A 16,272-nucleotide genomic window follows, 5' to 3' on the forward strand; every position below is an offset into this window, starting at 1 on the left:
CCTTGATTGAATGCATCTCCACAGTTGGGTGTAAATCGAAAATATTCAAGGAGGCTTTAACAAAGCGGGTCATATATTGTCTCAATGACTTATTTTCTCCTTGGACAATATGTTAGAGTGAGACCGAATCGATGATGATGATGGGTTGCTCAACCTTTGAACAATTTGGTCCTATTGTATTTCTTGACGAATAACTTGAATCTCCTCGTGATGTTGTTCTCAGAGGATTTGAATCTCGTCATGATGTTGAGCTCGTAGTGACTCTTTGTCCTTATTTAGTTGATGACGCGTATTTCAATTATAGCATTTTGAATTGTGGTTTCATTCTTTTACATTGTTGCTTATGTGGGCTTTCAGGACTTCGAGGATTAAATAATCCATTGCAAAATGAGATGTAATAGTTGTTGTTTGACTTATGGTGAGTATCATGTGGAAAAGTAGTTCTAGGACCTTGTTACCGGACCTCACCATATACATCGAGTAAACAAGTCGATCTTTTCCTTAAAGGATTGTTGAACTTTAGTAATGAAAATCGAAAAAACTCTTCAACACTAAGTCTATAATGTTATATGAGTAAGGAATAGAATTATAATTTATTATTCAAATATACAATGGTTCATGTTGTTAATGAATAATAATTGTTCCATGAATAATAACAATATCTATTCACTTTAAGATGAAATAAATATTTACCTTAATAATAAAATTCAAATAAATAATAAAATTCAAATAAATAATGACTACGATTATTTTGGTTATAATATTCCTATTTAAAAGGAACTATATTAATTGAGATATGCTCTTTAGTTTTTGTATTTGCTTTATTGAAGTGAATTTATATTTTGTCTAAAGGAATATTCAAAGAAGCAATATGTCGAGAAAGGATAAAAACTAATTAGAGCAACCTTTAACAAGAATAATGATATAAGAATATTTATTATAATAATCTAATAATTTTAATTATTTTTTTCATATAGTAAATCAGAGGTTATTTAACAAACATATTCTTTTAAATCTATAAAGACGATAAAATCAAAGAGAAAAAATAGCATTGGACTGAGTTTATGTATTTTTTTATATTAAATTAAATTTAGACATTTTTTATGTTAAATTAATTAATTTTTAAGTGGAGTGGATTGCATCGCCTTAAGATCAAAATTTTAAAATTCTTTCTTTTTTCTATTAAAAGTATTAATTTAATTAAAAATTAATTTAATGCTTCAAGTAGCAAGTAATAATTAGTTAATTCAAATAAATTTAAAACATGAAAAAAAAATATAATATAATTTCTCAATAACACCACTATAAAAGTGAATATCGAGTCTCTCTAATTAAACTCATAATTTAATCTATATAAAAATCAATTAATTTGGATTTGATTAATTTTGATCAAATCACAAGTATTACTTAAATAAATTTAATTGGATTGAATTAAGTGAAATTAAATCATAAAATAACACGATCCAATACATACTAAAATATTGTAAAAACTTAAACTACATTTAAGTTTTCTAATTAAAATAAATAAAAAGTTTTAGATTTTAAATTTAATTTTAATTACAATTTTATAAAATGATCTTTGCAAAGAAAATGTACTTCAATTGGTAAGTGTTACTTTATTTGTCCAATGTTAGTTTTCTTTTCTCTCTCTTTTGTACTTTAAAAAGAAGAAAATAAAATATCCCAACAATTATCTCTCAACACGTCACCGTTTTGACTCCTTCTTTTTAACACACTCTCACCTTCTTCTGCCTACATGCTCTGCATCTATTGGGCCGTGACGCGATTCTCGTCACCGACGTGTTACTATAACAAACCCTTGCTGAGGCATATCTCGTTGAATGAATCTTTGAGAGAGAGAGTGGCCTTTGGATCTGGAATGGGTTTCTTCGATTTCATCGTGTTGATGTTAGGGTCACTCTTTTTGTTCAAAGCTTTCGATTTTGCTTCCTGGGTCTGTCTCTTCTGCTCCATTTGATTCCCCCAATTCTTCACTGTTCAAACCCTAATCTTTTGCCATGAGGAAGAAGCTCGATACCCGTTTCCCTGCTGTAAGTGTTCTCTACTTTCTCTTTGTAAAGATTTTAGCTTTTCGTAGGTTTCTGTTGTTTGGATGCAAGGTAAGGTGTGTGGAAGTGAAAGCAATTGAGCTGATCTCTATTGAGCTTTTCTTTCTCTTAAGATTTTTTTTGAAAAAAAAGAAGTTTTTAGATTGTGGTAATTGTTTATACTTTGCTTGGATTTATGGGATCCATTTGTTTGGGTTTATGATCTTAATAATTGAAATGGGTGGTTTTATGTTGATGTGGGTATTACGGAGATGTGTGATGTTGCTTTTAGGTTATTGACTTAAGATAGGTTATTTAAAAAAGAAACAACTTTTTAGGTTGTTTGGGCACTGTGGTTTAAGGTTACTTGATAGACGTGTCAGTGGAGACTGCTGAAGTGAGTACTGATGGGTTTGTGGTTTTGTGTTTCTGATAATTTTGGTTCTCCTGCAGTCCTCAATTCTATTGTGGACTTGGGATAGAACCGGCCTTTTTTAAATCCAACAACATAGTATCCCATTGTGAAATTGCATCTTCTCTGAAATTTGAAATCAGTTTTACAGGTTAACCTGATTTCTGTTTTAAACATGTGCCTACTTCACAGTTTTTAATATTTTAAAGCCTGAATAATAAATTTCTTACATCGGTTGTCAAATGTGAATTATTCTTCAGAATATGGTGGGCTAACTAGTTGTGGGCTGAGTTAACATTAGTCTTTAATGTACGGTGTCAGTGATCTGTAATGGAATACAGTTATTCCTTTAAGGATTGATTTTGGTGACATCAATTAGGAAGAATGTTTGATGATATAGTTGCAGATGCAGTGGCCTTTTCAAATTTATGGTAATTTTTAGCCAAGTGTTATTGATAGGCATAGCTTTGCTAAACCGGGTGCGATATTTGAGTAAGGAGTAAAGAAGGAATTTGGGTTTTAACAACCTGTTTAGACTGCAAGGAGGGAGGAAGGAGTGGAAAACAATTAGAAGCAACGAAAAAGGGAGGGAAAGGTAAGTGAGAAGACATCCAGCCATGAGTGAGTCTTTTGGGAAATGGTAGAACAGATGCAGACACTTGAAGATTTGCAGTGTTCCATATTTTGTTTCTTGTTCTGTGAGCAACTTTGGTCTTTGTAATTGGAGTTTATACCTATTTCGGTTTAATAAAATACCTTGTTTCTAGCACTTTTATCCCATTATACCTTTCTAGCATATAGTAGTCTTTATGTACAGTTAGCAAAGACCTTACAGTAACTACCAATTATTAGAGAATTGGGAGACAAAATATTGTTTTTACCTTATTTATACAGGGGAAAACTTTAGGGAGACTGGGCAAGCCATTGTTTCTGTAAGCTTCAAATCAAGTTTTAAGTTGTAATTATATTATTTTCACAAAGGCTAATTTGTTATTTAGCCTCTGTTAAGTTCTTCTACTTGTCTATTAAGTATCTAAGGAGTGAGCTGTTGCTAAAGAAAAATTTAATTTGAGTGATGAAATCTTCAAATTGCAGGCTCGGATAAAGAAGATAATGCAAGCAGATGAGGATGTTGGAAAGATAGCACTGGCTGTTCCTGTTTTAGTTTGTGAGTGCTTTGACTACTGCGTTGTTAACTTCAGGCCACTGCTTGTTTGTTTCTCTTATATATGTTGTTGACATTGCTCTTGAATGGATTTCAGCTAAAGCTCTAGAACTATTTCTGCAAGATCTTTGTGACCGTACTTATGAAATAACTCTTCAAAGAGGAGCAAAGACCATGAATTCATTGCATTTGTAAGTCTTTTTCTTTTGCTTCAATCTCCCCTTTTAGTGATTGAGAACTAACTCAAGAACTTAGTTAGAATACTGCCTTTATAGAAAATTTCTTTTATATTTATAGATTAATGATCAAATTTTATTAGAAGCATTTATGTTTAAACTTAAAAACTAATGTGCTTATTGGGGGTATGCATTCATGTGTAAAATAGATTGTTAAACTTTATTTGTATATCTTATTTGTACTCCACTTTATGAACTTGTGAACATGTTTTGTATATCTTAACTTGAATCTAAAGGAAACTATGATAGGATTAGAAAGAAAAATAAAGGACACAAGTACCCTTTTTTCAACACCCAAAACTGCGCGCTACATTGTCTAAGCTTTCCGGTGCTCGAAATATTTGAAGTATGGATTAACTCTTAAAAAGGTTTTCCAAAAGCAAAAAGGGGAAGGGGGGGGGGAGGGAGTTCCACCATGGCTTGGCAGAATAACGGATGGTGAATGGCCAAGGGATGACAACAATAGCTCCCAAAAGTCTCATTCCCTTGGACTTCATGTTGTTAAACACTAAGATCAGAACAGGTCTGACAAGCAAAATTAAATCTATTTTGTACATTTGTAACTTTGGTTTTTCTATGCTCTGAAAATTGCATAAAATAACTGATTAATAATTGCACGTATGATTCCCCTTTTTCTCACTATTTTATTAGCCATGGTCTAATATTTTATTTTTTGTTTTAGTCTTGCCATTTGTTTCACTCCAAAGTCCAAGATAACTAATTCTAGTTTTATGGCTGAACTACTTGGCAATGTTCAAATATGGTAGCTTGCATTCTTCTGAATTGTGTGCTATGTTTTGGAGGGGATTCACTTTGTTGATCCTAAAATTGATAGCACCGGGGAACTGCCTTTAACAACCCTTAGCATTTCTTACTTGTGTTCTCAGACATTTTCTTCCAATTAATTTTACTGTGATATTCAGATTCCGATTGGTTAAGATATCATACTGTTTCTCTTATATCTGCCTTCCAAATTCTATTTATAATAAAGACTATGAGCTATGAAGTCAACTATAACAAATTGTGACTGTAAATTGCAGAAAACACTGTGTACAAAGCTATAATGTCTTTGACTTTCTGAGGGACGTTGTCAGCAGAGTTCCTGATTACGGTCATGGCCATGGCCATGGCCATGCTGAGGCTGGTGCTGATGATCGGGCCATTTCAAAAAGAAGGTTTGAAGTCCAATATCTTTGTTTGTTTTGTTGTTTTACCCTTCTGATATGCATATTGTTATTTATGTACTTAACATTTAACAATGCTGTGTACTATCCAGGAAAGCTGTCGGTGATGATGGTAATGACAGTGATGAAGAGGCTAAGAGGGGCAAGATGGTAATTTCATTTTTAAAAAAAAAACCCTTAATAGCATGCTATATATATTTATTAATGTTTGTGGCAACCGTCTTGTTCCCTTGTGTGCTCATAATTTGTTGTCTTAACTTCTGAAGTACTGTTCACCAGCATAGTTTGTCATCTGTAGAACACAAAATCCTGAAAGTCTTGCAATTAGTGTTGCTATATGCCTAGCAGTCCTTTGATGTACCATGTTTTTATCAATAATGTTTTTGTTCTATTCCAGCAAGAGGTGAGCCACACTGGCAGTACTGGTAGTAGGGGAAGAGGCCGAGGTAGAGGAAGAGGTCGTGGCCGAGGGCGACCACCTTTAGTAAGAGACACATATCATCAGGATGCTGAATCTGAGCCTTGCACTTCTGTTCAGCCGAGCAATCAACAAAGTGCAAACCCAAGTGTTGGAGTGGACAGTGGTTCTGAGCCAAAGGATTTACCAAAGGATTTACTAAAGGAGGAAAATATTGCAGTTCCTGTTGTAAGCACTGATTCCCTCCGGAATATTGATCTGAATGCCGTTACGAATGAAAACGATGACAAAAAGGCTAGCGTGGCAGCTGATACCTCATTGCCGGAACCTCCTTCAACAGAGGTTAAGCATGAAGAGATTCTGGGATGGCCCCTTTCTGATGTGGACAAGATGGCCATTGATTCTACACAGCTTGCCCAGCTGGCTAGGCCACTAGAAGAGGAGGAGGAAGATTATGACGAGGAGGAGGGGTAAATATTATAGTCTTTGGGTGATTAGATTAGTGAAAAGGCTCATGATAACTGTAGAATAAGTACATACTAGTGTTATGATTATGAGTACCCCACTAGCTGTCAAAACATGTCCCCATGTTGTTGGCTGCTGGCTGAAGAAAGGATCTGAATGCACCTTCAGATCCCCCTTTTTATTAATCTGGTTTGTATGTGTAGCTGATGTATCTTTCCATTGACCAGTAATGTTAGCTTTGTACTTTTAGGTCTACAATGTATGTATATCACAATTCTAGATGGAGTGAAATTTATGCATGCAACCTTATTTAATATTGCTGCAGAAACTTTAACTATTTCCCAGTCTCTCAGCAAATGTCTGTAACCCTTTTTGGCAAAGATGGATACTGAACACTAGTTTGCATATCTATACAAGTAGGGTTGGGCACTGTAGTTTGTATCATCTGCATTGCTTCATAACTAGATGAATTATGATTCTGGTGAAGTTTTACACAAATCAAACTCTGAAGTCTAAGTTATAAAAATTTGGTGAGTTTGTGACTTGGTTTGCAGAAGAGTCTTTATGAGCATTTTTTTTTCCTTACAATTTTTTTAAATAGAAAGTCTTTGATGTTTTAAACCTCACCACAAAAGCATCCATAGAAAAAAAACAAATCTGTCACCCTTTGTTCCGTCCTTTGTGAACATTTTTTTGGAAGTGATTGTAAAAGTGTCACATCAAGTGTGATAGTCATATTTTCCACATAGTAACGAAAAGTGTTTCTTTTCTTGTGTCACTTCTCACAGTTTCTTTAATAGTGCTTGTGGCTGCTTCTTCTTTGCAACCAATTTTAAAATTTAAGATTAATTCCGACAAGCTTTTTCTGAATCAGAAAGACCATTCTACGATGAATTTATTAGCCTCTAGATTATTGTTCCTGCAATCATTCTGGAATCCAATAAACTTTTGAGATTAATTCTGAATCAACCTTTCTGAAACTATCTATAAACACAAATAAAGGGTCAATTGTGTCTAAGAAAGATTATTCGTGGTAAATAACATTTCAAAATGAACATTTTGAAATTATATAAATATAAACACCATTTACATAATTCTAGATAAGGTAATCTGAAAGAAAGAAAATTATTATCTAATCTGGAATTATATTTATACTATGGGCGAGAGTTGTTTTGAATGCATTCCATAATAGGATTAAATGTCTCAGAATGACCATATAAATTATGTAAAATAAACACAATCTACACAAATTTTAACAAAGATAGATGGAAAAATTATTCCCAAATTTTTATTCAAAAAAATAATTTTACTAATCTAGATTTGTTAAAAAAAGGGAAATTGAAGTTTTAAAAAGAGATGTAGTAAGAAATGTGTGGGGTACAGGAAGTAAAAGGAACACAACAATAAGTAGGTCATATGGGTTCAAAATTTTAAGCCGAAAGCAGTTATCCAAATGTTAAACTTCATTTCTTTCTGCACCCTCATAATTTTTATGTACACATTCACTGGATGATTCAAAGACCAAATTATTCTCTTGCCACAGTCAACCTTTGCTTATGTCGCCCTCTTGTTATTGTCACCCTTATTTATATGTTATGTCATAGATTCAGAAGAAAATAATTTAAATTATATAATTTAGAAGTTATTTTTTCATAAATAAAATTAAAATATAAATTTTCGTATTGGAGTGCAAAATATTAAACTTAATTGGACTTTTCTTGTGTGTTTGGTTTAGTTTGTGTGTAATTTTAATCTACATAGTTTGAATTACTAAATTTTATTTCATAATTTTAAAAATGATAATTCTTTGGAAAACTGACAATTTTAATCTTGTTATTAATTTATCATCTAATTCGTATTGATGACATAATAAATGTATATAAAAAATTATTATTTAAATTTTTATAAATTAAATCATTTAATACAAATTATCGAGCAATTTATTAAATAAGTTTATAAATACGTTTAAACATAAAAAAATATATAAATAATCATTATCCAATTTAAAATAATTAGCTAATTAGATTATTTCATTACTAAAGTAATAAAAACATAGTCGCATTACCAAAATCGTAAAAAAATAGATAGCAAGTTAAAATAATTATTATAATTATCTTAAAAGTTATAAATGAAAAACAAAAATTGCACTTTTTTTACAACATGTGAACCAAAAGTAGATAATTAATTTGAAATTATGAAAACCAAAATTGTCTATTTTGAAATATGTATAAAGCATAATCAAAGTTGTACGCGAAGAAGTCAAACTACAATTGAACCAAACTCTTAAAATTTGACGAAAACGGTTTTACCTTCATTCTTTATCCATATGTTAAATACAGCTGATTAACATCTATATTTTAATATTATTAAAGAAATACTTAGGTTAAGAAGTAACTTATGGAATGTGTCAAACTTTTTTTACTATTAATAAAAAAAAATACCAAAATGGAAAAAACAATTAACATAACCATTATCACAATAAAAAAAATCAGTTACCACAATTATAAATAAATACGCGTATCTATTTTCCTAAGATAAAAGAATAAAAAGTTAATTATTTTATCATAATTATTAAAATTAAAAATATTATTAAATTTGTAACATATAAGTTCATAAAAAATAATTTTATCATATATAACATTTTGTTGTAAGTAATTAATTGAATTAAAAAATCAGTTATAAAACTTAAAATATAAAAGAATAAAATAAATTATATTGATAAAAGTAAAATTAGTAACACATAAGACCCTTATAAAAAATTCAGAACTGTGTAAACCAAACAATTAGAATTATTTTATTTTATGATATTAGAATAGATTTTATATATTATGGTATAGACATTACATTATGGTACCTTTCCTATTAGATAAAAGCCAATACAAAGATCACATAGGAGTAAGCACTAATTATACTTGTTGAGACACACAAGAGCAATACCCGAAAAGTGTATAATTTGTGTGTAACTTGGTAAACCTCACACTGAAAAAAGTAAAAGTATAGTTTAGGAGCCACACAAGGCCTATATTGTTGACCAGACTTCAGATCAGAATTAGGAATGATCTTGTTCCATCTGATTCAGATGGAGTTCTCCTTGGTTGTTCTTGTGTACTTCTACCTTAAACTTCTCTTCCTTCTCTCCCCGCTTCACCTTCAGAAGCAGATTAAACTTGGCAAAATCATCAACCACCTGCATACAAATTTACACACAACCATCATCCATGATGCACCAGTAACTATGCCCTCGGAAGCGATCCCCAGATGCTATTATTCCTCAGCAAAGATTGTAATCACTAAATTGCATACCGTTGGGAGCAATAAAGTAACCATAAGAACATTTTGCAGGTGATGAAGAATATTGAATAAAGAAATGCTAACAAACACTCTTACAATCGTTTCATGTTAACTACTAATAAAGAGGAGCTCAAGTTATTTAGTGTAGCCAGAACCAGATTTCACGCACTCTATGATTAGGTGAAATCTCACGTCATCTCCACTAATAGTGAGACTCGGGTTATTTAGTGCAGCAAGTATTAGATTTCACCTAATATATTTAGTGGTGAAAGGGGTGTCTATGTTACAAGCATCCCTCTCTGTTTGAACATTATCGGCTCTCTCTGTTTAGAACTCAAAATACTTAAGATAGGTTTTAGTGTAAACAAGCACAATGAAATTTTATAACTCTTTACTTCCTTGTGCCAATTAAACAAGGATAACTTGTGCACAAGTTGGCTTCTTATCTTAAACTTTAATCCTTAATTTTTTAGACAACTATGTTAAACTGTCATTTCATTTTACCATTTCTGTCTATAATTCTATTCGATCAGCAGTAGATTAAACAATACATAAAGAACTCTAATCCGTCACTTTCTTTACTGATTTGATGCGTCAACGTGAAAATGTGTGGAGAAAACAAATGAAGCCCAACCAGATGAAAAATAGTCCAATATGAAGGAGACCAGAGAAAACTTAAGGTCAAACCGTTAAGAGGTATGAAGAGTAAACTGTCTACCTTTGTATTTAATACAAGACACACCCTAATGGGAAAGACATTGTTGTTTGCTGTTTTAGAGTTGAATGAATTAATAAAAGATTATTTAATACATTCAGTACATAATCAAAATATTAACCGCATAAATACCACTGAAGTAACACAACTTACTACTACCCAGCACTACTACGCTGGTCCCATAACTTATGAGTGAGACAAAAACAACTTCATACGTACATAATAAGCAGATAGTAGCATAATGCTAGACATGTTTTAAACAAAAACGAGACAAGTATTTAGACAAATATTTTACAAAAAGGTTTCTGGTAGAAAAAAAGGAGACAAGTTTGGGTAACATAATTAGATAAAAAAAAAACCAGAAAAATCACAAATCCTCCGATAACTCTAGTCAAGACAATCAACACAATACAACCAACAAAGCTATCCAATTCAACCATGTGATTCTAGAACCAGTTGAGCAGACAAACTAGATCAAGAAAATTTTAAACAATAAAGAACTAGGCACTGACCTCAGCCTTTGCATCAGTAACCTCATGAAGCACATAGGGTACTAGTGAATTAGACCTTTGCTGGATTGTCCTGATTGCATGATTTGCAGCATCTTGAACTTGAGGGTCATGTGCTGGCACAGATTGCCATCCTGATTTGTGACCATCTGATAACAAGGACAGACCACAGTAGATCGTATTAAATAATAACCACTTCAGGTTCAAACATTCTACAGAAGATACATGAGAAGGGCAGCAAACATTTGCATGGCAAATGGTACAGACTTTATACATTACATTAATTATCAGTTCATAACTATTACTAATCCAACATAACGAAAGCAACTCCCAGGTGGTTTAGATTTAATCTTATTTACACTCCTACAAGCTTCTTTCAATATTTATATAAATTATCAGTTCATGACTATTTACACTCCACCTTAAAGGAAAATTCAACGTATTCACTTCCTAATAAATATCATAATTAGAACTGTTCTTTGTCCTATAAAGTTCACAAATGATTGATTTAGAAAATGTCATACCCTTTTTGACACCAAGATCAGCAGAGGTAAATGGTGATGCAACACCAGCAGGCTTGAACTCTTGAAGTTCTTTGAAGTTCAGCCATGGTTTCACCCACACCTTGGCTTCATAGAGCTTCTTCTCACCAGCCTCGACAGCCTCGAGAGTAAGGTGATGCAGGGTACCAGAAACAACCTGTTCCTGTGCCCTCACAACCCCAGCAAACTCCAGAAGCGAATTCTTCAACACCAACCAACACAAGTCAACAGTTTTAGCTCACAAAACGTCGTTCATTAGATTGAACATAAAACAGGATAAAGAAAAAGAAACGACTATTGTGATCACTGATCACAATAACAAGAAAGTTCAGGAATCCAAATAACATGTCAGTACCTTAGTGGGGAGCATACAATCATCACCATAAATTCACACAGAGAATGCATGTGATGTAATTTTGCATATTGTGAATGATATTCTTGAGAATTTGTTAACTGACCTAAGTTATAGGATAAGGCTATTACCGTTGTTGTATTGATAGGTGAACAAGATTTAACATACTTAAATTAATATTCGGCTAGTTTCGACATAAGCATGATTATTAAGGATAATTGCCAATTATTTATTATAATATTGTGTTATGCCTCAGAATTTTTTTGGAGCATTTCCTTTTTAGGGGACATTTTGTTTTAGAAAAAAAAAATATTATTTGACTAAGTTTATTAAAAAAAATCTGCATCATCGTGGTAATAATAGAATCTCTCTTTCTACGATTTCTAACCCTTCTTTCAAGCTTCATGATTTCTCTGATAAAATAAAATTCTTTTTAGTTCCTTAACAAATGTTACAATAGCATCTCCAATTTGAGCTTTTTAACAACTTATCAATAAATACATTATTTTCAATTATATCTTTAAAATGGAATAAAATACTCTTTTCAATATTTAATTTTAAGGAACTCTAAAATAGAATAAGTTTATAATAGAATCACTTTAAAACTGATAAGAAGCACTTTTCAATCTTCAATTTTAAGGAACTGTTTTAAAATAATAGTTTTGTTGACAGAGAACTTGTCAGGAACACCGTAATTTTTTTTACCTTCTTCGGTTGTTGGACTGGAATTCGTCACAGTGCATTAAAATTTCAAACAGCGATTTTATGAAATTTCAATCCAAACACAACATGAACAAAATAAGAGACAAACCTGCTTCTTGTTGTGCTCGTCGACCGCGAATCGCGCGAGGGATTCAGTCTCGAGGCTGTTCTGAGACCCTTGGGAGTCGTGCACGCCTCCGAGAGTGGCCATCGGCGCGTGGTGGTGGAACTGGGAGCAGTCGCCGGAAGAAGATCGAAGGGCGAAGAGCGCGAATAGAAGGAAGAAGAAGAGGGAGAAACGCGAGGAGGAGGAAGGAGTGGGAATTGAAGAGGTTGATGCTCTCATTCGGTTTCGTTTTTGCTTTGGAATAAAACGCTTTTGGGTTTCTTTGTGTTTTTATTTGTTGCGCCAAACAGAGGGTAATAACTGCACTGCGTGGTTGCTTCCCTTTCTCTACGGTAATAACTGCGCTGTGTTTAACGCTTTTCTTAATTCTTAAGCAATTCCAACGAAACGGTGTTCAGATGTTGACACATGTCCACACCATTAGCGAACACGAAGATGTTCCATAAATAAGTCGGTTATGTTTGTAAATATTATATTATAAATTTATAATAACTGTTTTTATTAAATTAATATATGATATTAGTTTAAAAATATTGGGGAATTAAATTTTTTAATATATTTAATTAAAATATATTGGGGTTGAATTTTTTTATATTTAGAGAAAACAATAAATTAAAATATATGCATTATTATAAGTAATCTAAATAATTACATTTAAAAAAAAATAAAAATATATATATATATATAATTATGAGTGTACATATATATATATAATTTATCTTTTAACATCAAAATAGAGTTTAATTTATTTGTTGTTACTAGTCTCCCCCAATAAAATAAATTTATAAAAAAATAATCTACAATGAAAATAACATAAAACTAACGGTTACAGAAAAATTAAACAGAAGGGCTAAATGATTCAAAACAATAGAAGTTGATATCCATCAACAATAATATCCATAAAACAGTCTTGAACCATTAGTCTGACACCTCTAAACGGTTTAGGAAAATTTGAACTTAGTTTTATTTGAACCGATATTCACAAATCTCGACCTTGGTTCAATACAAATTTCTTGAGTGATAAAACACTCAATATATAAGCCTATTATAGGCTTAATCACCCATAAACTTAATTAAATTCAAACAATGAAAGAACTTGATGTTAGACAATACATTCGTGATCATATCAAACATATTCGTAACCTTCACCATCATCACAAATCCTCAAGCAATCTCTTCTCTCACGAAGTGCAACTTCACATCAATGTGTTTGGTTCTTTGACAACTATATTGCACTATAGTTACCACAGTGAATAGTTACCATTTGGTCTTGCATATTCAGCTCTTCGACTCGACCCTTAAAACACAAGGCTTATTTTATTGCTTTTGTCATGGCAATATATGTTGCTTTAGTGGTTAACAAAGCTACTACCTTTTAGAGACTGGCCTTCAAACTAATGACAATATCATAAGCATTAAACACATAGTCTGTTAGAGATTTCCTTGTGTCCATGCATCCAACAAAATCTGAGTCAACATACCTTTCTATGGGAAGATCTTTAACTAATTATCTAGCTCCACAATAAACCAATACTCTTCCAAGTGACCCCTTCAAGTACCAAAGGATCTACTTAAAAGCTTGTCAATGTGCTATTCCAAGGTTAGACATAAACTTTCTAACAACACTAACAACAAAAGTTATGTAAGGGTGTGTGCAGACCATTGCATACATCATTGAACCAACCAATTTTTCATATGAAATACCATCCATATAACTTTGTTCCCCCACCGTCATAGGAGACCGTTCATCATTCAAATTTAACCTTTCAAATTGATCCTCAATATCTTACTTGCAAACTCGCTATTCAGTTCAAATTTAACCTTTCTCACCTCGGGTTTACTATTGCTTGTTATCAAAATATCATCAACATACAACAACAGTATAACGAATAGACCATTTGCTAAAAATTTGAAGTAGACACAAGTGTCATACATGCTACATTTAAACCAATTCTAGCAACAAACTCATCAAATCGCTTGTTCCATTGCCTTGGAGATTGTTTCATACCATACAAAGATTTGTTTAATTTACAACATAATAATTCTTGCCCTCTTTCTTAAATCCTTCTGGATGCTTCATGTAGATGGTTTTGTCTAAGTCTCCATAAAGGAAAGTTATCTTGACATCCATCTATTTTAGCTTAAGTTTAAGCTTAACAACCATTGCTAACAACATCCTTATGGATATATGTTTTACAGCAGGAGAGAAAATATCATTGTAATCAATTCCTTCTCTTTGTGTAAAACCTTTAGCAACCAATCACGCCTTCCTGGAACACCATCTTTTCTTTTGAAAATCCATTTACAACTCACCAACCTAGAACCTTCAGGTATACACACCAAAGTCTAGGTATTATTCATATGAAGTGACCTCATCTCCACATTCATAGCACTTAACCATTTAGTTTTCTCCTTGTTTGTTTAGGTAGGTGATACACTAGAAGGTTCATCTTCCAGCACCTCACTAGCAACAACTAAGGAATAAGCAATCAAATCTACATAACCATACCTCTTTGAAACTTTGATTGTTCTTTTGGTTTGATATCTAGCTATTCTATAATCATCAACATGATGTTCTTCATCAGACGTAATTGAATGCCTATCGCCTTTAGACACATCAATCAAGCGTCTATCATTTTCAAACGTATTAGGCAATCTAGTGGTTTCAAAATTGTATCGTATATTGGAATCCACCTTAATGTTAGCCTTATCAGCATCCCTGCTTTCAATATACACACATTTAGAACTTCTAATTTGTAAGTCATTTCAGTTTCCTTGAAGACAAAATCTCTGTTGATTATACACTTATTGAATCCTAGCTTTAGACACCATAAAGATACCTTTTAACACCTTTTGGGTACCTAATAAACATGTATTTAATAGCTCGAGCATTTAGCTTACCTTGCCTAATATGAGCATAGGCAAGAAAACCAAAGATTCTTAGACAATCAAGGTTGGGGGATGACCTGACTAGACTTCTTCGAAAGTCTTCATTTCCAAAGCCGTTGAAAGGCATCTATTTATCATTTAAGCAACAGTAGCCTCGACCCAAAAATTCTTTGGAACTCCAACACTCAACATCATACACATTACACATTACAAAATGGTCTGAATCTTTATGTTAGACCATTTTGTTTAGGTGTTCCTACAACTTTCAAGTGCTTTGCTACACCATGCTCTGTACAATAATTGGTGAACAATTATGAACAAAACTTCAGGCCATTATCAGTTTTGAAGCGTTTAACAATCACTCCAGTTTGATTTTCGACTAAACACTTTCGATTCTTAAAATTTTCAAACGCTTTATCCTTGGTCTTTTGAGGATAGACCCACAACTTTATTGAAAAATCATCAACAATTGATAGAAAATATCTGACACCCGAGTGTGATGGAGTAGAAGATGAACCCCATAGATCAACATGAATATAATCAAGGGTCCCTTTCATTTTTTGTTTACCCATGTTAAAACGAATTTTACAAACTTTCTCTTGAACACAGTCTTCACATAATACCATTTGGTCAATTCTATCACTTCTTAACAAGCATTGCTTGTCCCTCTCCACACGCCCCTTTTTCACTTACATGACCTAACCTTTTGTGTTATAACTCAATTTTGAAATAGACAGTACTTTTAGCGATAAACACTGACCCATAAATTATAGCACCATCAAAGGCATACATGTCATTCTTTCTCACACCCATCATCACCACCATGGACCCTATCAACACCTTCACAACCTCCTTTTCACCTTTAAAAGCATATCACTTTTTTTTTCAAGTTCTCCAAGGATATTACATTTCTCTTCAAGCTAGGTATATACCTAACTTCTTCAAGCATCCTCTTAGTTTCATCATGAAGACGAAACTTCAATGTTCCAATTCCATTTATCTTACATAACTTGTTATCACCAAGGAGAACACACCCTCCTTCAAGTTATGAAAAATGTTGCAACCATATACGGTTTGATATCATATGAAATGAACAACTAGAGTCCAAAATCCATTCACAATCATTAGCACTACTCGACCCCATGAGGACCTCTGATGACTCATAATCGTCTTTCACTAGAGTTGTTCACCATACATACACGGTCCATCAGACTATT

General features: G+C 32.6%; 2 protein-coding genes across 2 annotated transcripts; one reads left to right on the forward strand and one right to left on the reverse strand.

Annotated features, from left to right (window-relative positions):
- The first annotated feature begins 1,692 nt into the window (after nucleotides 1–1,692).
- On the forward strand, nucleotides 1,693–6,242 carry LOC137818150 (uncharacterized). Its single transcript, XM_068621406.1, has 6 exons — nucleotides 1,693–2,051; nucleotides 3,556–3,628; nucleotides 3,723–3,816; nucleotides 4,902–5,036; nucleotides 5,138–5,195; nucleotides 5,443–6,242. The coding sequence occupies exons 1-6, from the start codon at nucleotides 2,019–2,021 to the stop codon at nucleotides 5,935–5,937; spliced, it is 888 nt and encodes a 295-aa protein (XP_068477507.1). The 5' UTR covers nucleotides 1,693–2,018; the 3' UTR covers nucleotides 5,938–6,242.
- A 2,457-nt stretch (nucleotides 6,243–8,699) lies between these two features.
- On the reverse strand, nucleotides 8,700–12,582 carry LOC137838653 (cysteine proteinase inhibitor 6). Its single transcript, XM_068647907.1, has 4 exons — nucleotides 12,149–12,582; nucleotides 10,968–11,187; nucleotides 10,447–10,592; nucleotides 8,700–9,115 (listed from the first exon to the last, which is right to left on the reverse strand). The coding sequence occupies exons 1-4, from the start codon at nucleotides 12,383–12,385 to the stop codon at nucleotides 8,978–8,980; spliced, it is 741 nt and encodes a 246-aa protein (XP_068504008.1). The 5' UTR covers nucleotides 12,386–12,582; the 3' UTR covers nucleotides 8,700–8,977.
- Between the last annotated feature and the right edge of the window lie 3,690 nt (nucleotides 12,583–16,272).

The sequence above is a fragment of the Phaseolus vulgaris genome, chromosome 11 (assembly GCF_000499845.2).
Source record: "Phaseolus vulgaris cultivar G19833 chromosome 11, P. vulgaris v2.0, whole genome shotgun sequence".
Lineage (NCBI taxonomy): Eukaryota > Viridiplantae > Streptophyta > Magnoliopsida > Fabales > Fabaceae > Phaseolus > Phaseolus vulgaris.